The 26,920-nt window shown below is 51.0% G+C and overlaps 1 protein-coding gene across 5 annotated transcripts in view; it reads right to left on the bottom strand.

Annotated features, from left to right (window-relative positions):
* GRIK3 (glutamate ionotropic receptor kainate type subunit 3) overlaps positions 1–26,920 on the bottom strand; it is a 123,802-nt gene that overhangs the window by 47,324 nt on the left and 49,558 nt on the right. For 3 of the 5 annotated variants that reach the window (XM_064471527.1, XM_064471530.1, XM_064471531.1), the window contains exons 2-5: positions 10,558–10,734; positions 8,877–9,134; positions 7,353–7,534; positions 3,039–3,092 (exon numbers count right to left, since the gene is read on the bottom strand). In XM_064471527.1, coding sequence (XP_064327597.1) covers positions 3,039–3,092; positions 7,353–7,534; positions 8,877–9,134; positions 10,558–10,734 — 671 coding nt within the window. Of the gene's footprint in view, positions 1–3,038; positions 3,093–7,352; positions 7,535–8,876; positions 9,135–10,557; positions 10,735–16,204; positions 16,514–26,920 lie in introns of those variants that run through there. The other 2 variants (XM_064471528.1, XM_064471529.1) reach the window with 2 other exon arrangements.

Raw genomic sequence — 26,920 nt, 5'->3', positions numbered from 1 at the left:
TGGTCCTAAGACGCACTGCCCTAAGCAAAGCATAACAAAATCAGCACATGCCAGCAACCGAGACTTCATTCTCAGTGGGAGAGCAAGGAATTCGTACAGATGTTTTGCTTTAATAAGCTTTGGGGGCTTGATCTTTTCCTTAAGCACTGGCCTCTGACTTTGCACCCCCAAGGCACGCTGCTGATGGATGCCACATTTTAATCTGCAGGTGTAGCCAGGGACCGAGTCATTAATCACACCCACAACAGAGTTCAGGCTCTTTGTTGTTTGGGGTGGTTTTTTCCTGAAAAATTGCAAGTACAAACCTCCACATTTTGTTAAAGGGTGGTGTGAAAACCAGGCCGTAATGTTGACTTTTAAATGACTTACAGTAACTAAGGGCAAATACAGTTGTTTAACCTCAGACAGATGCTTCCATCAGATGGACACGAGGGTGCGCAGCAGTCCTGTGCCTCACCCGCTGGAATAGATATATTTTTTCAGGATTCATAACTTTTTTTGTCAGATACTTCAGTTTGTATTCCAGAAATTGCTGTGGGGAGATAATTTTTGGCTGCAAAAGCAGATTGTTTCCCCCTCAGAAGTGACCGTATGTGACAAATCTATCCACCAAGCTCCATACCTCAGGGTCTCCATCGCACAGCTGTCAGACTGCCAGCTCTGGCCACCTTTCAGATCCCACCAGTATTTTGGGTGCCCTCCCATCCTGCTGCTCTTCACTGACCCTTCATTTCACCAAGCTGCTATAGGAGCCAACCTCCCATTAGGTCCCTTCTTGGTTCCAGTTTAAATCCTAGCTGCAACCTGATTTATCACCTCCTGCAAACAGGATAATTAAGAATCAAGCTGAGCGTCAGAACATGGAGAGGTGTGGGGGGAATGGCCGTATCAGTTTCTTCTGGATTTTCTCCTCCTGCGCAGCCACAAATTGAAACATCTGGTTCTATTTTCCACCTCATCTACATTCCCTTTCACTCGTTATTTTCTGTATTGCAGATTGATTCTCCCTTCCATCCTACTGTGTTTAAGAAAATTTTATTCTCCGTGTTTCTGTGTGGCTCTTTCCCTTTCTTGCAGATGCTCTCCCACCTCCCCAGTTAAAATCCCCAGCTCTGTTCATGTCGTTCTTTGGTAAGAGGCAACATAGAGGTCTGATCCTCACCCCACCTAGCACGCGCAGAAGGAAGCTGCAAAAGCAGGTGTCCAGGAAGGGCATCCTCCGGCTGCTGTTGTGCAAAACAGCTGGTGGATAACGTGCTCGCTGCGGATTGCCGAGGATCCCTGCCCGGTGCGGGTTTGCTGGGGCAGCGGCCGCTGGGAGGAGCGGCCGTGGCCGTAACGGGGGGGGTGCGTTGCAGAAATAAACTGCTGTGCGCTCAGCCACGAGCACACTCAGGTACGCTGAGTCTCACAAGAGTACCTGCTTATCAGCGCCAGTGGAAAACTGGACTGGTCTGGTTTAGTGCCTGATCGGGAGAAGGCAGGCTGGGTGGGTGATTTTTGTTTACGTCGACCCAAAGCATGGGAAGATCTTCCTGCTCCTGCCTGTCTATAACTTGCAGAAACAGTGACAGCAGCCAGTGGGGAAAGTTCTGTATTTGCAGGGACTCGTTTTTACAGGCTGCTGAGAAATTCCTAGACGTGTTGGGTTTACGGGAGTTGTAACTGCTTGGGCCCTCGCGGGGTGTAAAAGCTGTGCGCGCCTAGGCGGAGGCTGGGAAGAGATCCTCCTCCTCTGGTAGGAGAGGCTGATGGGGCTCTTCATGCTGAAGTCAGTGAACTGTAGTCTTGCTGCCTAGCAAAATGTTGAAACGCTTCACGCCAAGTGTTGATACACGGTTCTCAGTATTGACTGGGGACCTTTTAGAAACATTCAGTATAACATAATAGACTAATTCATTAGCACCCCATGGGTCTAGTACTGTAGAAGCTGAAGCACATGCATTGCAAGCTAGGAAAACATTGCCTTGAGGAATGGCAGATTAAAATATCTTTCCCGTGATATAACTGTTATTTCAGGACAGTGGCATTAATTGTGATTGCTTATCTATTAATTTATTATAATTCTTCTTTTCCCACCTCCGGGCTGTACCTACACATGAAATGTACTCTGGGCTCAGCTGGGGCTGATTAATAGGAGGTTATCTGGGAAACGCTTAAAGCTGCCTGGAATAGATAATGGCAGCAGGGGTAATTAAAATGTCTTTTGCATTTGTAAAATAAATTTTGCAGTTTTTAAGGGTTAGTTTAGTCTGATTCCTTCCTAAAGGCAAAAAGATAAATTGGATATTTCAAAATCACACAAAATTCAACCGTATACTAGACAATAGCCTCCTAAATGGAAACAAAAGAGGCATGCCAAAAAACCCAAACCAAAATGCCTCCTGGAGTCAGAGGAGAAGTGGCCCGTGTTTAATGAGAGCGGAGTTAATTTCAAGCTGAGTTCTTACACAAAATAAACCTGCAGTACTGAAGCACTGACCGCAGCAGGGCTGCTCCTGGCTTTTAAGGGAAACGAAGGTGAGCACACAGAAACACACGCCCAGTTCTTAGTGAAACTCGGTCCCATCAGATCCTGTCTGTGGGTCTACAATTTGCAAATTCACACATATGCTCAGCTTTCAGACTGAAATCAAAATGTCTGGGGGGGACGGGGGGGAATGAAACCAGAACCTACATCCGTGCAAAGCCTGAGCACCTCCAAAGGAGTGAGCCAGTCCAAAGCAGTGAAAGAAAAGACTGACAGCTCTCAGAGCGAGCTCCTGGGCAACGCTGCCGTTGCAGAGATGGTACAAGCCAATCATTGCGGTCTGATTCCAACCTGAAGCTAAATCTAGCCCTGCTCTCTCCTTCTGTTAGGGCACCACAGCTCCCTTTCCCTGGCTTTTCCCACCCCCTGCTTTAGTGTCCCGCAGCTGTGCAAAGCACGCCCTGGGCAGAGCACCCAGCCAGCTCTCCTGCCGCTAAGACTATCTCCTCCTTTCCATTCCGGCTCAGCAGTGAGTGTAAAAGGTGTTTGCACAGATTAGATACTTTACCAGAGTGGTGAAGATGAAGTGGTAGTATTCTGTCATCATTCCCATTGCCATGGCCTTGAGGAGAGTAGGGAAAGGAGGTTAGTAAGAGTGGATACAAGAATATAACAACAGTCACACAACGTAACCCTCTAAGGAGCTGATCTGGTAAATGTGGCAGGAGGCGGACCCAGAAACACAGAAGCTGGACTCTGGATCAGTCCCATGAAGCACTTAAGCACGTGCTTAGCCAGCGAGAGGCACGTGTTTAAGTGCTGAGCTGAACTGTGGTCCTTGAACCTTTCTGAAACGGCAGCAAAGCCTCGGTGGCCAGCTCCCGCGGAGGCCAGCGGCGTTTCTGGGTGCTGCCGGGACACCGGCTGAGGCACACCACCGTGCTCACGGGTCACGCACGGTGTGAAATATTCCAGGGGTACAGGCTTGCTTCTGTCAGCACAGCTGGGAGAAAGGGGGTTGCCTTTCCTTCTCAGGTACTAAACCACCAGCAGCCTTACATAAACCTGTGCAGAATGTCCATAAAGCTGCCTGTTCTTATGGTTACAAGTCCCTGTACTGGCTAAGAAGCTGAGTAAAAGGCTTTTTATTTCTTACATGTGTATTTCTGGTACTGCGCATCCCCTCCCCTTCAGTGCCCGTTCGTATAACGCGCACCTATAGCCCTTGTCTGTGAGTCCCTCCTTCCTGCGTACAACAGCCAGGTCCAAACATAGTGCCTGCTTTAGGAATGGGTCAGCGAAAGTCTAGGCACAGGGCTGGGGAGCAGGGCCAACCCCCTCCCGCAGCCCCTGGAGGTCGCGGTCCGGACCCCAGGGCTCTTGGCCAGCCCAGGCTGTAGGCGTGCCAGCCGCGGGCGAAGGGCGCTTCGTGCCGCTTGCTGGGATTTGCATAACTGAGCAGCGGAGAGAACAGGCTGTTCTGTGAGGTTTGTCGGGGGGTGACTGTGGGCTGAAGGGACCTCGGCTGGGCGACCTTGCCCGGGCCCTACACAGCACAAGGGGAATGTGCTTCTGTCTCTGAGAAGGGTCACCCTGACGTTGGCGGCTGGCTACAGGAAAGGGATACCCGTGGTTTTGACTGGGATGCTGGCCCTGTGAGCGTGTTGTCTGGAGAAAACACATGCAAGAGCACTTTAAAATCTGTACCGATGGGAAAGTGACTTCAAGTCCCCCCAGGAAATGTTTGCTTCTTTGGTTTTTGCTAAAATTACTAGGGCAGAATTTAGCTCCGAGGAAGGAAGTGACAGTTTGAAAAGAAGAGAGATGTCAAAAAACAAGGGAAAAGGAAAGGATCTAGATTACAAGCCTAAATATTGTAACTCTAGAGTGTGGCTTTATTCTATGTTTTCTGTCCTGGAAGGACCTTTCAGGAAGCCTTGCAGCTTTCTGTGTGGCAGCGTGCCGTGCCGTGCCGTCCCCCTCCTCCCTGCCTGGTCGGTGCATCTGCGGGGCTGCATCGTAGCTCTCTCCTGACCTGCACACGCGGGTGCGAAGAGCTGGAGCAGGGAACGACACCTCAGCATGTGAGGCATCACTTAGATGACGCGAAACCAATCGAGAGTAAATCATGAGATTCCAGTTCAGATTCTACAGCTGGATCAGTGGTAGATGAAGAGTCCAGACCTGCTGTAAGAAGCAAGCCCCAGCTTCCCAGTACTTGCAGCCTGTGAGCAGGATACATCTGGGTTTGTGGGGAAATGAATAAATGATAGACCTGGTGGATAAGCTAGAGGCAATCACCAGGATGAGAATGGGAGCTCCATTAAAGTTAAGACAGGCACATCTGTGCGCTGCAGAGTGCAGCAACTGTTCAGAGACAGCTGCCAAGGAGAGCAGAGAAGCTGGGAAGCCAGAGAACAGATGTAAAGCATTAACAAGTGACCAAAAATGAGCAAGGCCAGGGAAGCTGGGGTAGGATGGGAAGGCCTCACGAGCACGTCTAGCTCTGTGATAGCTTTCTACAATGATTTGTTTGTCCAAGAAGGTAAAATAATGAATGGTTTGATGTCTGAGTTGCTCCGAGGAACCCAGACTGGAGCAATATGTGGCAATGTCATCTGTACCTCTTTGTGCCAGTTCTTGTGCTATTATTCATGGATTACTAACCCATGGGGATTTTTGATCCAGTTTAAAAATATTGCCCAGATTATCAGCAAAGTGCCTTGCTACTCGTGTGCCGTGGGAGCGTGTTGCCTTAAATAATTTGGGAGCAAGATCTGGGTGAGCTTGATGCTGTGCGCTTAGTCAGAGCTCCTTCAGCGAGCACAGGCTGTAGCTGCTCAAACCATTTCATGTTACCCAAAGGTGCGCCGTTAAAATCAGTACCAAGCGGTGGAAATTTTCACACGAGTCCTGCGAGGTCCTTTCCTGCACCCCTCGGTGCTGCGCTGCGGGGGGCACCGCGGCCGAGAGGCTCCAGGGGCCTTGCCTGGTCGGAGCGAGCGCCAGAGGCCAAACATCTGCAAAGCTAACTGGTGTAGTTACCAAAGCGTTACAGAAGGCAAAAGATAGCCATCAGGTACGAAGGTTATTGGTGCCGGGACAAACGGAGGGCTGGGCCAGTCTCCCCTGATGCTTTTTGCAGTCCAGTTTTTTTTTCTGTGTGTTGTTCTTCTAACACTGCAAAGCGAAAGCAGGCTCCCCCCTGCCAGGAGCAGGTTTTGGCTTTGCCGGGCTCGTACGTCTGGTGGATGTGCAGAGCAGAGCGTGAGGAGGGCAGCATGCAGTAGGGATCGGGATGCCCGTGCTTCCACCCCATCCTACGGGAAAGAAAAATGCCTTTTCACCAGTGAAGGTGGCACCTCTAGACGTCTATTTCTTGGTACGAGTAGAATAGTTGGGGAAAGATGAGGTTTCTGAGCTTCCTAATTCTTCAGCACACGTGAGTGCCAATGGCGAGAGACGCGCGGCTCAGGGCCTCCCGGCGTTACACCCCGGAGCGTGCAAGTGTTCAGAGAGGTTTGGGTTTGTGCGCCGTCCCAAACTCGGAAAATATTTAAGTTTTTTCCTGAGTGAAAATATACTATATAATACTGAAAGCTGTGGCTTTGGGTCCTGAAAAAACCCAACACACAGAAAACGAGCCAGAAGGACTTAGAAAGACTTCTTTCCCCCTAGTCCCCCCTCTCCTCCATCTTCCTCACTCTGCTCTCACAGTGATGAGCAGAGCAGATGGCACAATACGCTATAATAAACTGCATAATAAGTGAACAGCACCAAACACAGCCAGCATGTTAAAATAATAGGCAGGAGACAATGAGTCCCTTATATTGCTTTCTTTAATAATCCCTCCCAGGCTTTCTGATTTCTCTGAGCACTTCCCTTCATTTTGCATCAAGCAGGTTGCAAGAAAACTCTCTTTCCACGTGCTTGCCTTCTCAGCCCTTCAGGGGATTTATTTAATCTATGTGGTAGCGTCTTGCTGGGCTGATATGAGCAGCACTTCCACCGGCGGGTTTTTAGCATTCTTTGTGAGAGCAGTTTCCTCTGCCTCATATTGACCCTGAAACCTAAAGGCACTCGGAAATGAGGAGCGGCTGGGGTGAGCTGCAAACCTTCTGGCCTGCGAAAGATGCCAGCGGAGGAACTCGGGGAGAAAGGAGAGAGACCAAATGAACGGAAAATCACTGACATCTGGCTTAAAGTCCAAGAATTGCACACGGAGCTCATGAAGGGGCAGAGGAGGCCGTCCCTCGGGGCTGGCCCAGTGCTGGCTGCTCGCGGCGAGACGCCGGCCTGCCTGCGCCACCGGGAAAAGGCTAACCAAAGCGAAGGGGTTATACCCTGCCCTGCGTGAGCATGTCCTCCCCAGCCTGGGGCACGAAGCGGCACAGAAGGGAAAGGAGGTATTTAAAATCGGCAAGCATGAAAAGCTCGTACAGGGCTAAATGAACAGTGACAGCAGTGGCCCAGAGCACGGCCCTGCCTGATGCCCTGGCTGCGAGAGGAGCGAACGCTGCTCCAGACGGCTGCGGGTGGAGGGGAGGCGGACGGGCTGCGCAGCCGCGGACAAGCGGGACGGCAGCCTGGCCTCAGCGCCGCGTTCGGCACGGACGCTTGGCACTTTCTCCTCCCCTAACATTTGTTCATTCTTACCAACAGTGGCTTTTTGATACTTCCAGTTTTCTTTCAGTGAAAACTGCATTTTCTGTAGAACTCCAATGGTATCCTTGAAAACCATACATTTTCCGTCGACTGTGGACAGAAGGAAGGCTGCAGGTCTGCACCCCTGCCTGCGGGGCTCTCCCTGCAGCACGGCCACCCCGCACGCACCCGTCCCTCGGTGGCCGCTCGAGCCGGGCCCCCGCCGCCCCCCGCTCACCTGCTTGAGGATCTGAGCCGCCATCAGGTGGCTGCAGTCGAAGATGATGCGGAATTCCCTGCCCCGCTTCATCTCCTTCAGTAGCGGCCGGGCATCGTCGGTGTCCAGCGGGAGCTGGCGGATTTTCAGCCGGATATTGTACCGGGATGGGGCCATGATGAGCTCTTGCAGCCGTATGAGGCCTTCAGGCATTGCACAAAGACAAACCCACAGGGTTACAGGAAAGCCTGCCTTTGCCCTGCAGGCTGGCTATCACAGCAAGTTATTTCTTCCTATATTATTTTATGGAATTCCTCCCTCAAATGGCCATTGCTGAAGGTGTATCAAAGCCAAGGTGTCACGTGTCAATCATTAAAACCCCAGCTATTTCCAGAGCAGTTGTTCTAAGGCAGAATGGCTTTTCCTGGTGTTTTCCTCCTGCCCCTGCATCCAGCTATGGTAGACCTGGGGTCCCTGTGCTGGGTAGGAAGAGGAGAACAGCAGACTGGTCCTAAACTTTGACACCTCTGGGATCACGACACTTTTCCTTAAGCAAATATGCCCTTGAGGAAGGACAGAATGTGATAATCAGCTATACGACAAATTAAAATCTGCAGTGTTTACCGTGCATGACAGCGAAAGAAAAAATGAATGTGCACTTAGATTTATGAACAGCATAGTTCATAACAGTCACTTAATCACAACTTGTAACTTTCTTACTACCCTTATAATTAATTTCTTTTTTATGCAGAAGAAGGTACAAAGCCATGCTGGATGCAGCTGGGCAGGAATTTCTGGTATCTAATGTTGCAAGAAGAAATTCAGCAGATGCCTATTGCAAGGAGGAAGAGAGAAGCATGTCCCTCTGCATAGGGGAAGAAATGCATTAGAATACGCCACAAAGGGAACATACTGTGACCCACATTTGCAAAACAGGAATGTCAAACTGTGTTCTCATCAGCCCTCCCCTAAAGAAACCCTTTGGTTTAGTGGAATTAGGTTGGACAGGCTATCCAGTGTGTCTTTTGTTTGGGTTTTTTTTTAAATCTATAGTGCTGTGTGGTGCTTTGCTCTGTTTAAGCGTCAACATCTTTCTTTATGTGAAAATCTTTGTCAGCTGTGCTTTATAGAATTAGCCAGAAAACAAAAAAACTTTCCAGAACTGCTTTTGCTTTTAGCTGGAAAACTGCAACCTTCAATGGCAGCCACAGACCAAGGTCTTTGCTTGTGTAGATGGGCACCGTGGTGCCAAACACAGCCAAGCTGAGCCAGATCACACCAACGGACAATTAACCCTCCCCTTGACCCTTTGCTGGCTGGGGTGGTGCTGAGGGATACCCACTTTGTGAAGGAAATGCTTCAGAAGGGATCCCAGGGCCTTCTACAACGCTTGCTTGAATGCTTGGGAACCGGCGTGTCCCTGGGCACTGATCCCCGCGTGGGGGGTCATTTTGCTCCTAAAAGGGTTAATCAGAAAAGTTCCTAAATGGGACCCACAACAAAAAATCTCCTGGATTCCTCCTTTAATGCCCCTCCTTTACCTACCTGTACTGTCATCGTAAACCACAGTGGCTGACCTCCATTTCAAATACTGCACAAGGTCCAGAATGGCATGGCTAAGAGAAGCATAGTCGGGATACAGGTTGACATAGAAAGTGTCCTTGTTATCCAAAGGGTGATGCTTCCATCGAAGCTGTATGTGGGGGACTTCCAGGGCATTGCAGATAGACTGGACGGCATTGGTACAGGAGCCTTGGGAAGGTCCGAATATTGCTACGACCCCCAGAGCGAGCTGGTCGCAGGCTGGAAAAGGAAGGGAAGGGAAGGATGCTGTCAGGAAGGCAGGGGCACCTCTGCGGGAGGGGTGAGCGTCGGGGCAGCCTCCTCACCCCTGCCTGGCAGGGCCCCCGCGGCTGTGGGGGCACCGACTTCTTCCTGACCTAGACCACAGAGCAGTGGATGGACAGACAAGCTTCTGGGCGCTAAGAGCAGCACAGATATGAGGTAATCACAACAGTGAAGAGAGGCAGAGGAGGAATTATGGCAGGCGGGGGTCTGGAGCAGTGGTTAGAGGCACCGGGATGTTTCCAGAGGAGGGAATAACAGCTGTGGTGAGTTAGAAATGGCTGAGCCTCCAGAGATGTGAAAGGAATACCCAGAGATGACCAGAATTGCCCTGACAAATGTGGTTTTCCATTAGTTTTAACAGTTGTTTTTTTTTTCTGCAAAATAATGCTTTTCATAGCTTTGTTCAAGCTTTCACTGAGAAATCAGAACAGAACAGCTGCATTTGGGGCTGCGTTTTTAGGGGGGGGAAAAAAGTACATATTTTTCAGAGGAACAGGAACAGATCATTTCTCGACTGGCTCGGCAGGTCCTTCCGAACTGAACGCCAACACTTAAGCACTGTCAGCGGGAGCTTTGTGACGGCTGCATGTCATGGAAGACTTCAGGCAGGCCACGCTCCCAGCCCGAGGGGCACGAGCACAGGCGGCAGCTGAGGCGCGCGGTCCCCCCCGGCGTGCGCGTGGCCCTGCGGCGCGTCCTGCGCGCTCTGCTCCCGTCCCAGCCCTTGGCGCAGCCGACCCGGGTGCTCCCAGCAGCCCGGCCCGGCGGAGCGCCAGGCAGAGCTCTGAGGAGACCTCCAGCCCAAAACAACCTCAAAAAGGGACAGCCGGGGTCAGTGAACTCGCCTGTGAGCAGATATCCCCTCCCTCCCTCCCTCCGGTGATGCCCCTCGTATGACTGTGAGCGCAGGCAGCAGAGTTCCTTCCTCCCAAAAGAGAAGCAAACTCGATAAGCCCTCGGGTCATCAGCCCACAGCCTTTGCTGTGTACTCCCTTTTCTTCCCTCCCCTTCGTAATTCAAGTGGGCTGCTGTTATCAGATAATAAAAAAAGACTGTCTGTTAGGAAGAGCACGGAATTTCTACACTAGGGATGTTAAAACTGCCAGGAATACACTAAAATAAACAAAGGCATGGCCTACAGACCTTCGCTCAGGATTAGAAGCAAACACTGAAAGGAGTTTTGTGAGGTTTGCAGAGGAAAAAAAGAATAGTTGTTCCCCTTATATTAAAATGCCTCCGGAAGGTCAGCGCCTGGAGGACTTCCAACCTCAATCACTGCCTGGAGCAGGACAAAATGAGCTGCTGGGTCTCAAGCCAAACCATGCCTTTTTTTAACGAATAAATGGCCACAAAGCTGCTAAGTGCGCTGCGCTCTTACCTTTCTTAGTTGCTTCAAAGCTGTCATGGAAGTGTATCCTCTGAATGTCGTAGGTTAGCGTTGTGTTAGGCAGCAAAGTTCTGTTTCTATTAATAATATTGGCAGAAAATCTGAAGGCTTGCTCCTCAGCGCTCATAACCTGGGTGTTGGGGCCATCTGCGTACTCAAAGATCCCTCCTGCAAGACAAGACAAAACCAGCATTCAGCCACATAAAGTTTGATTATTAATCTTATGCAGCAAGGACGAGAAAACCCTTGGGCAGAGCTGTGACATTTGCAGGCTGGCCAAGGCTTGCTCCAGGGCATTTCCTGGACTGAAATAAAGACATGAAAACATTTGGGTGTTCATTGCATGCTGGTCCGTGGAAGCGTTCAGGACTCCAGCTTTGCGGGGCAGTAGGGGACAAATTTAAAGTCTTGGAATGATTTTATGAGACAGACGAGTGGCTTCCCATAACACTTCAGGACCGGACCGTGGGAAGTGCAGACAGGCCTATTGCTCCGCTGCAGAGATGCTCCAGGGTTGTGCTCTGAGGAGTTACTGCGGTGCGAAGCTGGCGCTGCCCTTCCCTCGTGCCACGCTGGGCCCCTCCCTGCCTCGACCACCGGCCTCCAGGTCCTCGCGCGGGAGGCAGGCAGTGCAGCACTGCTGCTTGCTGGTTTTAGTGCTACTTTTAGTGCCCTTCTCATCTTTTATTGTTCCTTATGTTTAGTTATTCCAGTTCTTAATTCAGACCAGCAAAGACTTCTGAATTTGCCTACCCTACAGCTTATCTGCTCAATAATGCACAACTGGAACGCATGCTTTCTCGTCTTCAGAAGTTGTTAATGCCATTACACCTCCCCAAGGGCAGCAAGCTCATGTCACAGTATCGCTGGGTTTCGTGGCTCTGCATCTGAGCCTCGTCCTCAGTTCCCCACTGGCAGCCACTCGAGTTGAAGTGACTCCGTGCAGGCGTAAATTATGTCATTGCACGTCCTTGTCTCCGAGATGTGGGCGCCGTCCCGTGCCCCTCGCAGAACCACGGAAAGCCACATAAACCTTGCTCTATCTTATTAAAAAGTAAACCGAAATAATTAATGGATGAGTGAGATAAGCAAGTGCAATTGGTAACAGATGGTCTCTGGGTTCATTAGCAGAAGGAAAATCTTCCTCCTCAATTTAAGGTAGACCTAAAATGTTTTGTTATGGAGTTACAGACAACAGATGTCTACTCAGCCCTCCTAGTTTTCAAGCAACTGCATCAATCCTGCAGGAGCCAGAACACTTTGCGTATAGTTTTTGTGGCAGTTTGGTGTAAGCCGCGTGTGCCGCTCGGCAAGAGCCCGGGTGACGCTCCTGCTGACAGCCACGCTCTGCGCGTCCTCCCGGGCCGCGGGCTGGGCGGCGCAGCGGCGATGCTGGAGATTTTCACAGCAAGGCTGCAGAGGAAGCTGCAGAAGGCCTCTGACTTTTCTGCTCCCCGTGATCGTGGCAAGTCGCTTCCCTCCCCCTGCAGACTTTGTGCATCTGTGTCGCCAGTTGCAAAGGGAATGTGGTAATTAATTTATACTCATAAACATCCAAATATTTTAAGCTGTTCACTGCATGCCTCTGGTAGGAAAAAAAGGATTACTGATCTCAGGACTAACTTGGGTGATGGGGGAAGAATAAAGAACGAGAGGCTGAATGCTCATTCTGGAGACCCATTTCAGTCCCATGCGATCTTCAAGCAAGTCACTTAGGACCAGCTTTTCAATCTACAATGCCTAGCAGCGCAGGCGGGAGCCTAGCAAAATTGTCCAAGTGCCCCATTCTCACTGGATCATGCCAAAACATTTGGTTATTGACCAGTGCAAGGAAAATAGTTCATCCACATCAAAGTTTGCACATGCTGGCACCTCAATCTAAGTTTCTTGGCGCAGAAACATTCACACATAGTATTAAAGCAGAAACAATAAACAAAACTAAAGTGAGCGTGAGATTCATGCCTGTCTTTCTGTTCAAAGCTTTACCGTCCAGAACATTTTAGCAAAGGATTTTTTGTTTTCTAGCATCATCCTGAAGTGATAACTGGGTTCATGTTACATTGATTATCAGTTAGCTGACATTAGGCTTTCTCCTAGCCCAGAGCTTTCAGGGTTGCTTTGGAGCATGCCTTATTATGATAGACTATAGAAGGACTGGGCATGTGGATTATTGGTGTTTGATCCCAAATAAATTCATGTTCCAGGCATCAGGCTGGATATAATAGGCTTTTTGACAGAAAAGAATTTTCTGTGCAGCCACCCAATACCTTGAATTTAGTGCCAGGCAATGAGAAAGCAGACAGGCAGAAGTAATGTATTTCTGGTTCTGCTGCCGGGTGCTGAATATACGGGACAGCGCGAGATCTACTGCAGTTGCTAAGGTGGCGAAGAGCAGCCACCATGTGCAAGAGCCTGCTCTTTCCTCGGAAACCCGGGGAAGCAGAGCGTCTGACGGCAGACCTGCGCTGCCACCGGGCGTGCTGAGCACAGCCCCGTCCCTCCGCAGCGCTCCCACGCCTGGAGACCGCACGCTGCCGTCCCTCTTGGCTCGTGTGCCTCTCCTTCAGAGATGTTCATTCTGATCATTATTTAAAGAGCCTAATAACCGGCTTGGAACAGCTGATTAATGCATAATCTTCATCATGATTACATAGCATAACTGGCATTAATTTGAAAAGCCAGCTAATTATGAAAATAATTGTTGCAGCTTTTTCATTTGAGCAAAATGGAGAATATCAGCTTGTGCTATTGAGCGAATGAGGGGTGTGACATCAGCTGGCTGATCTCCGGGCTGGGGGGACCCCATGCGTCCCCGCAACCCTCAGCAGGAAAGGTGAAGCGACACAAAGCTGGGCGATCTGCTGCAGAGTGCTCGGGCAAGCGAACTTGGGCAGCTCTCCCTGTGCTCCCCAGAGAGGGCGATCGCATGTGGGTCTCACGACAGTAACCTCACTGTGGCTTTGCTCATGAAAATATAGACAGTCAATGGGCTATAAAAAGTCAACAACAAAACAGTTTCCACTTTTATATACTACCTATAAACAAGTTTCATCTGTGGTAGTAAAACTAAAGGCCCTTTAGTGTTGCTGCCTGTCTCTAAACTGTTTCTGCCTCCACCCTATTTTTTCCAATATTTCAAGTGTCTTGGAGATTAATTGATGCTGCTCACTCGACCTGGCGCTAAGGGCCTTTTCCCAGTGTTGCCTCTGCCTGTTCAGCTTTTCCTCCTTTCTTTCTTTACCTCCCATAGCTTTGCAGACAGATAAAAGACAGCCGTGCTGAGGTGTCGTGACCTGCAACGTCCTCCTGAGGTTCATGAGAGTATTCGCTGCCGAATTGATCCCGGAAGGGACCGTGCCGCTTCCTTGACCCACAGACTCCCTACTGCAAGGCCACGTGTTGTTCAACACACACTGGGGTTTAACAACTCCAGCTTGCGTTCGTTTGCATATACGTTTCTCCCTGAAAACCTTCTTTATATGCCACGCTTGTACGGCCTTTAGTGCAGTGGGAGCCGGGTCTGGCAATCAGCCTTGTAGGAGATGCCTCAGCACAAACTGTCGATATCTTCTCAGGCGGGACAGGATCAAACGTTATCAACTGTTATCACTTACTTTTACATATTTTTTGATGGAGTCATCCGTTATTACATCTGACTTCTTGAATTTAAATATCAATCACCAGGCAAGTTAAATAATTATTCACTTGTCGTCTACCTTTCAAGCAGGCTAATTGCTCTCCAGAGAACCTCAATCAGCAAATGAGAAAACACAGTAATTAGAATTAACTTCCTGTCTTATTGTTTTATATTATTTTATTTGATGACCACTGACATTGCTGCTGAGGTGGGAAGGTTTAAAATTTCAAAATGAGAATCCAAAACAAACACCTGAAACTCTTGTTTCAGATCTAGACCAGAGAGCAATAGTAGGGCCAGGCCAGGGGAAGGGGACCGGCCCTGCACGTGAAGGGAGGTTTAGCCGCAAATCACAGCGATCTCACTCTGAGTAGTGGCAACTTAGCCTCTCTGTTCAGGGTAAAACCCAGATCCCACGGAACACCCAGACGCCACTGACATCAATCAGAACAGGCCCAAATCTGCCTGCATCCAGCAAAGGCACGCCGCACGCCTCCCATCGCCAGGTGGTGATGCTGGAAGACCCTTGGAAGGGCCCCAGGAGGGAGCCAGAAAGAAGCCTGGTCAACGGGATGGGAATCCTTTGCAAGTGCTTCAGCTTAACCTGAGCCGCGGCTGCGCAGGCTGAATGCAGCCAGAGTTATTTTTAACTTTGTTGAAAGCTAAGTCAAGAAAGTCGAAGTATTTTAGGTTTTCACTGTCTGCCCGCTTCCCCTTTTTAACAAAACAAACAGCTTCATTCTCAGAAAGAATATTCCAACAGCCCTCAGTGTGTGGTGTGATGTCTTATCTTTTACTCCACATAAAATCACTGAGTTGCTGAGCTTTGAAGAACAACCATTTCTGATAACACTTTTCTCTCCCCCGCTGACAGTGTTGTTAACACATTTAGACAGCTTTCTGACAGTCTCTCTCCATGTGACATCCTGGAAGAAATACTTGTTTTGAAATAGCTCTTACTGAGGATGGAGCCACCGTGAGCTCCTCTGGGGACGTGAGAGCTCCTGCCTCCATCTCACAGACCTCTCGTGCCCCAAGATTGGTATTTTATGTATTTTTTCTCCGAGGTCACAAAACACCCTGCTTGTTGAACCGCAGGGCTGGCTGGGCAAGGCAATTTGTCCTCTTCCGATGGGCTCCGTTCTGGGGACAGCATTAGCAAAGGGGCCGGTCGGGACCAGTGCGCACCATCTAGCGCCTGTTCCTCCGGGATGCCGCTCGGTGGGTCCCCGAGGCAGGACGGGAGAGCCCTTCCTCACAAGCCGTGACTCCCCAGGAAGGCTTTGAGAACTGATGGTGCGGCTTATCTGACCGGTCCAGTGGAGAGAATTTCACTGCCATGGCCCAGGTCCCTCCAGGGCCCGTGTTTATACCAATAAAGAGAAATGAGAAAACAGTGGTGGGGAGTAAAAGAAAGTTGTCGGGAGCACGAGGTTGTGCACTGGGAATGGAGCTAAAACTCCCAGAGACTGCCTGTCAGCATGCAACTGCTACGGTCTCAAATGCAATAACACTGAATGCAGTGAAAGCAGCAAAATCCAGAAGGCAATAAATATCACCCAAAAGAAAAAGGAAAAGCAATGACAGATTTGTTCACAAGAAATCTCTCCTTGCGCTTTCCCCCAAAGGAGCTGCTACTATAAAATGCTCCACAAGTAAACGCGGCTGAAGCTGGAGGTGGTCCCTCGATCAGCCAGGCGCCGAGCGGAGCCCCTGTACCCCATGTCTCTGCCAGCTGGCGTTCTCCAAACAGAAACAAAATCATCCCATAAATTGATGAGTGAGGACGGCAGCGCCGAGGACAGTGCGGGGCTCCCACCCTTCAGCACCTTTTCAGTCGAGAGCCCTTTTTACTGCCCTGGAGACGTGCAGGGGAGCCTCTGCCCCGATCCCCCTCGGGCCCCCACCAGGCTGTGCATGTCAGGCTGCGGCAGCCCGGGGTGTTCTCCCTGCAGCAGGACTGTGCGTGGGCTCAATGCAAAGGCAGTAAACAGAACTTACCAACTTACTGAAACAAACCTTCTGGGAAGGAGCTGAAAATAATTTCTTAGGTCCGTCAACGGGTTTCTGATTTTGACAGAACAACGGAGTGGCAGAATCTGAGTTCCTGTCCCCTTAAACTGCTGCTGATCATGCATCAGCCTTGTCACTTCAGTGTGGCACTGCTTAATGTGATGCAGCACAGCCACGTCTCTAAAGCAATTTCAGGCTTCATAAACATGCATCACGCAAGAGAGACCCTGTGCAGGAATCTGCTGCTGCTGCTCGCAGGCCCAAGCTGTCCCCTGCCCGTGGAGGTTGCTCTCTCTCCGGATGCTGTTTGCTAAAAACCCGGGAGGAGGATCTGCCTCCGAACACAGGAAGAGGATTAACCTCAGAGCCGGTGTGTCTGGATTGCTCACACTCGCACGCTGCCTGTATTCATTACGCATCTCTTTTACAAGCATTAAAAAGGAACCAGGGCTGTCCCCGAGCACACAGACGATACTGCCCTGGCAGTTTCTCTGGCTCTCAGGTCCAGGGTATTTCTAGCTGTATGTTCTGAGGGCCCCAGGGTTCACCCTGCCTCCGCGGACTGATGAAGCCCATGATGTACCTGCCCAGCTGGAAGCTTCCCCCGTGCCCGTGCCACCCTACAGCGAGGTGGAGCCAAGCGGGCGCTCAGCGCAGCCCCTCCATGCTCTGTCTGCCCGCTCAGGTAGCGTGGCTGCGGGGTTCGTGCGTGCCCCGGCTTATAATGCCAGATTTGCTCCCTAATGGCCTTCGGAAGAGGCAAGACGTGGTGCAGGGGAGGCAGCTCTCACTTGGCTTTGAACCCTCCCCTGAGCTCAGAGGAGGGACAGACACCGGTCCCTGAGGTGGCAGGAGCTCCCTGGCCCCCCAGCGTGGCCAAAAGCAAACGTGAAAATTGGGATTTCTGACCCTACCGACAGTGCAAGGCAGCAGCACTGCCACACAGCCGCTGCCGTGAGGCTTCGGCGCGGGGCCAGACGGCAGAGGGGGACGGTCCCGCTCCCCGCTGCCTGCCCGCAGCCTGGCGCCCAGCGCTGCTCCCCTCTCTGGGGTGTCCTGGGGACCCGCAGCCACTGACGGGAGGAGCGGGCAAACCGAGTAACGCTCCCGGGACCTCACATCCACCACGTGTCGCAGCATAATGACAGGCCAGGTACTTGCTGAGTAATGCCAGGAAAATTAATCCAAGCAGAAAATCAGATATGCAAAACCTGCGTGTCCCATACGGAGGGATTTTCCCGCCTGCCAGCACGGAAAGCCCATCACAGCAGGTTGATCCATTCCCAGGAGGCAGCAGCTCCCTTTTTTCTTGTTTTGATATTGAATATGCAAAATGGTGTTTCATTTGCACTGTATTAGGTACTTCATGTCACAGGGGGTGACATTCTTCTCCTATGTATAAGCTGTTTAACAGATGAGCAGTCAAGTGGCAAAGAAATACATTATTAATGTTTCTGGTTAAATTAACTGATTAAAAACACTGTAGCTAAAATGTACGTATCAGCACTTTACTTGCACTAAGTGAGAAATTAATGGAATACGGCGGCTTGTTTTTTTTAATGAAAAGTAGCTAGGGACGGTGAGGAAAGGTTTGCCGCCTCTTACAGGAACCACGCGTCCGGCCCGTGGCCGCGCAGGTGTGGCCCGTTCAGCGCCCGCGTTTGCGCCCTGGTCAGCGCGTCCGGGCGCAGGCACAGCTCATCCCCGCGGGGCCGGGGCACCCACGCTCGGGCTGCAGCCCTAGAAACAAACCGCTCCTCGTTTGCAACTCCTGCTCGCCTGGCCTAATCGGCAGCGCTTCCTCCGCCGTTTCTTTGAACAACGTTTTACATCTGAGAAAGAGCATTTACCACAGCGGTGGAGCGTAACCCCGACCAAGGGAGCGGATCAAAGTGCTAATCTGAGATGAAAGGCCTTCAGCAGCGCTCCAACAGAAAGAAATTAAGTTAGCAACAGATCTCTTAATGATATTTACATTTTTAATTTGCATAATACATGATTAAAATGAAATGGACATTTTTATTTTTTAAGCAGGCTCAATTAATTTTAAAAAAAATCTAAAAAGCAGCATCATAATCTCCTGGGAATAGAATCCCATCAAGATAAGGGCAACGAAAATGCCAAGCCACTTTTCATTTACCCAACCTACAGCTCACGGCGTAACCAGACCTCCACCAGTGACGAGCGAGCTGCGGCCCGAGAAAGCCCCAAGGGGCAGAGCTGCCAGAAGGAGCCCAGGGACACCCCGTCACACCAGTTCCCCTCAGTGGTGGCTGGGAAGGGCTTATTTCTCTGAAAAAGGTACCTCTTGCAAGCTTTGGGCTGCTCCCGTTGAATCGATCTCACTACCAGGCACCTCGCCACATACTTGGGCTCACCTTGGCTAATGAGCAGTCCAGGTACTTTGTGCGTGGGTTGCCACAAGCAGGGAGTTAAACGGCAGTATTTATTCGTGCCTCCGCTTTACGACGCCCGCTGCTGCCGGGGCGGGCAGCTGGGCTGGGCCGTGCCCACCAGCGCCGGCCAGCGCCGACGCAGCTGAGCCCGCCTGGGCTTTCTGGTGCTCTGAGCCACGAGCAACCCCTCCCCAAAATCCTCCTGAGGCTGGGTAAACTCAGCGACCTTCTGGAAATCACCGAGGACCGCGTGAATCAGGCACGCTCAGATGTCGTTTTTATGATCATGCTTTGGGCTATACGCACGTCTTAAACTGTAATATACGGGAGAAAAAAAGAGTTTGAAAGCTTAAAATTATTAAGGGTGTCTAGTACAGGGTTTAGGCAACACAGCTGTGAGTATATTTTTGTATTGTGTTTTATTGGCCTGCGGTGTAACCTAGTGTCAGATGTGATGTCCATCTGGCGCACAGCTCGAGCAAAATGGGAAGCGGAAAAGCAAGGCCCCGACGGAAATAAATCCCGGCTTATGCCCGTGATTGACCGGGCGATAAAATATTTCAGATTTGTCTTTATTACGCGCCACGGAGCTCAGCGCTGGCACCGTGTCTCCCCGCAGACGCCCTCCGGTTCGGTCTCCCCCCGCCACCGCCGCACCGCGCTCGCAGCCGCTGGTCGCGGGCGCTGCAGCGGAGCCTCCGCCCGAGCAGGCGAACGCTCTTCTCCCTCGCCCCAGTGCAAACCCGGCCCAGCTGGTCAACTTGTGAAAATCCGCTGTAAACTGAATACCGGGTGTTGAAAATTGGAAACACTTTTTTTGAGGGGAAAAATAAATTGCCTTCTCAGTCAAACAGGAACTTGCAGGGCTGTGGGGGCGGCACGGAGGGAGCGCCGGCTGCGGGGGGCTCTGCCGTCGGGCGCTTCCAGGCTCCTGGAGCGGTGACCAGACCGTGCCCGGTCTGACCCGTCACATGTGGGGATATAAGCATTCGTTCATAAGAACGAACACCGCATGTAGGAATGACCCTCGCAGGGGGGAGCGGTAACGGCGCTTCCCAACAGCTGCTGAACCTCGAGTGCGGCGCGGCGTGGCTGGCCGCGGGGTGTTTTGTTCTCTGTCCGTTTTCCTTCCCTACTAGTTATTACCTCCTGTTTTACCTGGAAATAGAAACACACCTGGTATAATTATGAAATAGAAGGTGTCCTGCCATGAAATGAAGGCTCACATAAAAATATGACCCAATTAAAATTACAGTTATTGCATATTAATTGAATTCTTCTTACGTATTCACTGCTGAGCCCCAGCTAACAAATGTTAATAACCCACCTGGCGTGTGGCATATAATATTAGACTTAAGAAATCTGAATTAAATCCTACACTTCATTTACAATGTAACCAAATACCGGCAGTCAACTGATTGTTTCTCATTCTTGTGTTGACGCTTCCAAAAATCAGGGCTTTAAGTAAGATGATGCACTGAATAGCAAATGCAATTCTGCAAATATTATGACATATTGTTTGTCATCTGCCCTAAATATTTAACAGTTCAGTTTTACAAGATTTTTATGCCACATGCTGAGAATTTGCTCCTGATAAACACTGAATTTGATTGATGAAATGGATTCCGTTCAGGGCTGATGATCCCGAACCCTTGTCAGGGCCTTTGCTTTTAGCATCTCCTGGTTTTTTCCTCTCTTTTTAAAAGAAAGCAGAGAGAGGGGAAAAAGGCCCACAGAGCTCTCTGGAAAAAAATTGTTTCTGCTTAATCCCATCTATTCTCTACAGAAAAACCTTTATGTAGGAAAAGATCAAAGGTCTGTAATAGATTTCAACAGGTTTCCAAGAGGCGTGTGGTGCAGAAGGGAGTAGAAGGCTCTGAGTGATTAAACTGCCCTGTGCTGCTGGCGCTCAGGGGCAGCCACAGATGTAATTGGGAGATTTAGACACTTATTTCAGCCTTTTTATCTTCCTACTTTAATGTCGTTAAACAGAGAGAAAAGCCAGGCTTTGCCGGGCTGCGGTGCTTGCGCGCGCTGGGAGCGGGCGGCGGTGGGGAGCCCGGGGGGGCTGCTCCGGGCCGCGCTCAGGAAAACAACTGCAGAGCCCATTTTTGGTGAGGTGGGTTTTTCCCTGTCCTCTTCTGGATGGTGACTCCTACGGAGTGGGCGGCAGGGGGGAACAGCGCGGGCAGCCCCTGCTCAGGGCGCAGCGGCAGGGAGCCCCCAGCCCCCGAGCGGCACGGCGAGGGGCGGCCGCTGCACCCGCTGCTTTGTGAGAAAAACAAGCTCAGGATTTTTTAGATATTCCTTCACAATCTACCCTGACTAACACCTTTCACGGTGGGAAAGATCTGCCTAGGGTTGGCATGTTGTAAACGTTCGATGTTGAAAATTTTTTATGAATGGTTATTTTTCCTTCTTTTTTTTTTTTTCATTTCTTAATTGTCAGTTCCAAATGTCCAGGGTAATTACAGCTGAAAGATTTGCTGACTTAAAAGCAGCACTTTATTCCAGGGAATGAAAGAAACAAAGGGAACGACAAAAGGGTCCGCTCTGAAAAATGCTTTCATTATTTCCCTGTCATCTGTACTCTCAATTTACAAACAGCTACCCACAGAGCAGGGGATGCAAAGGGATGCTGGAACTGCCCAGCGGCACGACTGCAAAGGAATTCAAATTCCCCTAAATGATCAAAATCAGCTATTAAAAATCTTTTCCATCTCACAAAAGGAAATGATGCGCATGAAAGGCAGCTTGCGTGGAGCTGCCGTCGGTGCCTTTGGCTGAACACGCTGCTCGCTCTGGGGCTTGGCGAGCGTGGCCGTAGCGCAGGGTCCCCGTCACGGGGGCGGGCGCCCCGCCTGCGCCCCGCCTGCACCCCAGCCTCGCCTCCAGGCTGCCCAGCACGTTCTTATCTGGCTTCTGGCCCCTCTGCCCGAGGCCAGGCCTCGGCACGCGGTGGGCGCGCAGCTGGGTGTTCGCGCCAGGGCAGGCTCCCGATCGCGGCCACGCTGCGGTCTGCTTCGGTGGGAAGCGGGGCTTGGAGCGTGCCGAGCGATCCAGCGCCGCGCTGACAGGGCTGGACGCGTTTCAGGATGAATTGAACCAAATACATGCTAATGGTGCTGAATATTCATTATTATGACTAAACAAAGTGAATCACAAATTAAAGTGGGTAAATTATTAGTTTGGTAGCTCAGAAAAAGGGAAATTTGAAGACCATCCCAATTATAGAGGAGGCGGAATAGGAAAACTTTATTAATAGATTCAAATCTAATTAAAAATGCATGTTAGTCATTATATAGTGCTTCACACCTTTGTCATCGATGACAAAGGATGCAACCGTACCACTCGCCTGCTCCGCAGTGACCTAACCACTTAATTGCTTTGATGTTTTGTGGTAATTCCAAGATTTATCATAGTGATCACTGTTTATTTAATGCTAAGGGCAGTGTTTTCTCAACTACAGCATTATGAATTACCAAGGATTATGTGTTCGGTGGCTCCTATTGATTCACGCAGAGCTAATTAATGAGATACATCACCCAATCATAAACGTGAGCAATAACACAGGCCTCGTTAGCACAGACGAATAAACTGCTACAGGGAGCATGGAGGGTGGGGGCAGGTCTCTGGAAGGGTTAATGGAACAATATCTACTGATGGAAGTAAAACCTCTTTTATAAGCCCTTAGGCAGGCAGCGAACAGCAGCACCTGCCTGCAGGCTGCGCGCTGCAGCCGGGTTACTGCCTCCTCCTAATTGCCCTGGCCTTGGGGTGGGTATTTCTGCTTCCCTGGGAGAGGCTGAGGAGCTGGAGGCGTGACTGGGGCATAAAGCCGGGTCTGTAGAGCTAAGGTATGTTTGTTGAACTTTATTTAGATAAAAATCTTTGTTGCCTGGAGCTTCTCCTATTGGTGATACAGGAATTAGCACCTTCCAGCTCTGGAGCATGGCATAGCTAAAGAGGTCTTTGTAGGAATCAGATTTTTTGGCCAGGTGCTTGGTAAGGACTGGGAAGGGAGCTGAGCCTGGGAGCTCCCTTTGCTGCCGGGAGCAGAGCCCTGCCGCTATCAGGGCGCGGTGGGGCTGTGGGGACCGAGGTCTTGCACCTCTGTGCCACAATCTCAGCTCTGGCTCTGTTGGGGCAGTACACAGGGTAGGAAGTTGGGGATGAGGCTGTGAAAGGTAAGCTGACTGGCTTCCCATGGGGTGTTAGAGAACCCCTTGCTTTCTTGCTTTCTTCTGGAATTATTTTTTTCTGCCATCTTGTTAATGTTAGGTGAATGGTGTAACGATCATGTGGTGTAAAGTAAACTGGGAGCTACAAACTGAGAGTAGCATGAATTAAATGGAAAAAATGGAGGAGGAAGGGTTACTTCTGAGTGGTAGATGCAAAATGAGCTTAAAATGCATCTGAGCTGAATTTGACTTTAAAAAGCATATTCAAGGAAGAGATTTCTGACAGGAAAGCTGAGGAGTGAAGGTTTCCTGTTTCCCATGCTATTTATAGACCAGTGAACATGAGCTGGCATTCCTCCTCCCCACAGTGGGTCTGCAGTCAGCAGATTGTCTGTGGGGAAACCACGTGAAGTTGGGCAAAACAATCCTCCCCCTCTTCCTCCCGTGCATGGGACGAGCAGCCGTGGCGCGGTCTCGTGGCGGTTGCTACCGCCATGCCCGGGCCATAGACCTGGGTTGGGGACAGCGTCCCTGACTTATCCTCTAGTTCACAGATGACTGGCGCGGAGCTCAAGTAATACCTTCAGTTTCAAAGAGGTGAGCGAGAAAAAACAAGATTAATAATAAGAAGAGTCCATCTGAAAGCAAATTTGGAGCGGGTGCCGCAGACATATACCTTACCAGAGTGCTAAGCATCTGGTTTATGCATTGCTTTCTTCCTGATGCGTGTAATATATTTAAAGGCTATTTGGAAAAGATGTTTCTAGCATCTTCTAGCCGGGCAGTGAGGGGGACTCTGCTCGGTAGCAATACGTGAATCCGATGAACTGAAGCGTCGGGTCACTGCCGCGAGCCCTGTACAAAATCCTGAATTAAGCTTCTGCAAATGTGTCGGTCCCAGTAGCGTCCCAGGGGCAGTGGGGGAACCTGCAGGGCGCTGATCCAGCTCTAGAAATTACATATTGCTTGCAAACGTGCCCTCTGCCCTGCGCCGCTTGCTACAGCTCCGTGCGTGCAGCGGCGGAGGCGAGGCCACGAGCCTGGGACCGCAGTGAGCTACGCGGGAGCGGCAGGGCTGGCGGTGACTCTCTGCAGCGCCGTAAGCACCAGCGCTGCTTCGCAAGCAAAGCTGATGCCCAGCAAGCTGGGGGGCGCAGGGTTCTGGCATTGCACGTGTCCTGCTCTTTTAAAGCTGGTATCGCAACTCAGCTGCCCTGCCAGGGTGAGTGTGTACGGCCTGTGCACTTCATCGGATTCCCTTAATTAAAATCAACTAGTAGCATCTTGGGGCTCTAATAATGAAAATACATGAGCTAGCGTTGGCAATCAATAGTGTTATTTCTGGTCATGCTGGGGACCTTGCTGCTGAAACGTAGAAACAATGCAGAAAAGATCTGAAATTAAATCATAAGGTGAGATATAAGGCTTCTTCATGCTGGTGTGCTCTTCCCCTTCCCTCCTTCCTGACAAGTGAAGGGGTGGGTGCAGTCCTTGCCCTCCCCCACCGGTGGCCCAGCAGAGCCTTCATCTTTGGCGCAGGAGAGGGGCAGCTACTGGTGCGTTCCCACCCGTGCAGGTGACCCTGCCCTCTCCTGAGCAGGGAGCAGTGGGGAGCTCCAGGCTTGGCTCGGCTCCCTCTCAGGCAACTACTTAAAAGAAATGCAGTGTGACTTATTTTACTTCTTAAATACTGTTTATGGAAATATTTCGAGACCTGACCTCAGTCACATCTCACCAGACAATGAGCTGGAATAGCCCTACTGCTCAGTGTTTCACTTGGTTTTGTAGTATAAAGAGAAGACTATAGCTTTATAGTGTAAAGAGAAAAACCAGACACCAGCTAGAAGGCCGGGGGGAAAAGGATGGGATTTTTAAAGCTTGCAGTTGGCAGGATTAAGGCCCAGAAAGACAATTCTTTGCTCAAGGTCAGCGGCGAGTTTGCCACCGAGCCCTGGGTGCCAAACTACCCTACCTGCAACGCGAATGCCCTCCCTCCCACCTCGCCGGCAGGTTTTGGTGGCTGGCAGGAGCTCCGGGCCGTGCGACGCCTGCCTGTCCCCTCCTGCCAGACACACGCCGTTGCAGCGCCCACGGCGTGGCATGAGACCCGTGCTCTCATCGCGGGGCGCAAACCAGCTCGGTGTAACAGTGTGTGGCAGCTGCTTTGAGCGTCACCCCAGAGGCCCTCCCAGCTCCCCGGGGAGGGCAGGACCGGGCTCAGCTAGATGAGGACTATGGTGAGATGTGACAAGGCATTGGCTCTTATTTGCACAAGTCCTGGGAGGGTGAGTGGAGATAGTGAAGATCAGATGGAAATTTTAGGCTGGACTCCAGAAAGGGCTCTTTGCTGCAAAGCCAACAGACTGAAGGCACAGCCTCCTAGGATGGAAATCCTCCTGATGCTGCAGATAAACCCCCCCCCGCTGTCCCCCTACTTCTGCTTTCTCCTGGCCTGTGTCCTCAGGAGTGTCCTGCCAGAGACCTTGCAGGATAAATCAGGCTCCTGGGAACTGCTACAGCCAGGAAAAACTGTTTTCAGTTGACAGACAACCCCAAACAGCAGTGGGTGTGCTGCAGCGCTCATGACACGATAAGGAGCAATGCTTTAATTTAGACACCTGCTTCGGCAGAGCCGCATAGGGAAGGCGATGGAATAAGAAACCTGCAGAGCAGCAGAGTCCTGCTTCTTCCCTGTGGGCCAGGCAGTGTCCCGGCTTCCGGAGAAATCATTTCACATGCACCAGGTGCTTCGCAACTATTAAATAAACCAGCTTTCCTAGCTGCCCCTCTTTAAACTGACTGTGAGAGAGGATTAGCCTGAGAGCTAAGCTGGCCCCACTGACAGCTCGGTCACAAAGCAGGGGGATGGTTGTGAGCTCTAAGAATTGCTTCCTCTTCCTCAGCATCCTGTCCTCCTGCAGAGATCCAGCTCAGATCTTTCCTCTTTCTCCGCCCGTGCTTTTGAGCCAGGTATGACAAGCATCACCTTCCCATTTGATGGGCTGCACTTGTGGGCAGGAGGGGCAGCTCCTGGCTGCGCAGCATCCCCCCGGCGCCTGCTCCCCTCGCTCTTCATCTCCTGTATCACTCCCGGCTGAAAACTCCCTGGTAATTACGGAGGCTGCAGACAGATCCTGCCAGGTGGGCAGCGTGGGCAGGCTGCTGGCCTCCCTCCTTGGCTTCTTCTGGGGGCCAGGCTGCCTCCCCTTCCCGACACCTCACTCTTGTTCCCATCCCTGCAGCTTCTCAGCACTTTGTCGGGGCAGGCGGGCCCAAGAGGGCTGTTTGGGAAGGGGCACCTGTTTTAAAAAATAATCTGTCACTTCACAGTGGAAGAAACTTCCCTTTTACATTTTGAAGGGAACTCTGCTGTTAAATGCTCTCCTGGTATGTTGTAGAGCAAATGGAAGAAAGTGTCTGGAAGCCGTGCTGTAATGACTTGCGATGCTTTGCCACCCAGGAAAGCACTTGGAAAATCGCTGGGAGGAAAAGTCTTGGTTTCCTCTGCAGGAAGCCTGGGTTTTATGTTGCTTTTGAGTTAGTGTGAGGAGCTTTAGGACACTGAAAGCTCCATTCGGCTGAAGAAAGGACAAACGTTCCCAGAGTGGAAATTTGCTCCACTTACATTAGTAAATGTACAGCTCCCTTCCTTGCATCCCCTGTGACCTGCCGGCAGTGACTCAAAATTCAAGGTAACGTCCCTCAGCCAGGTGGAGCCCTGCTTGCTGGAGGTGGGCTCTCGGGAGGGGGTTTTGCTCTAGGTTGGCTGGAGATTAGCAGGTTGCAGCCGTGCGGCTGGGGCACAGAGGCAGGGAAAGCTTTCCCCAGGATGGCAGGCACAACGTGGCGATGTGAAGATTTTCTGAGCTATAATTGCTTTTTTGACAGCAGTAGGAACTGGGAATAAAACTGGTGCCATGTTAGCAGCTGGGGGGATCCCTTCGTGCTCATGAAATGCAGCAGGAGATGCCGCCAAGGGCTTTCCCCTGGGCTGCGTGGGAGACGCGCTCAGAGGTGAGGTGTCCTCGGGGAGGCTGACCCCAGGGGAGGCTCTGCCTGGCCTCCTGCTCACTTGCAAACGCTTTTATTTTTAGACAAGCAATTTTGCCAGTGGCCTGGCGATCCAT

This window comes from Phalacrocorax carbo, chromosome 22, assembly GCF_963921805.1.
Source record: "Phalacrocorax carbo chromosome 22, bPhaCar2.1, whole genome shotgun sequence".
NCBI classification, from domain to species: Eukaryota; Metazoa; Chordata; class Aves; order Suliformes; family Phalacrocoracidae; genus Phalacrocorax; species Phalacrocorax carbo.
This window is presented reverse-complemented; position numbering and strand designations above follow the sequence as displayed.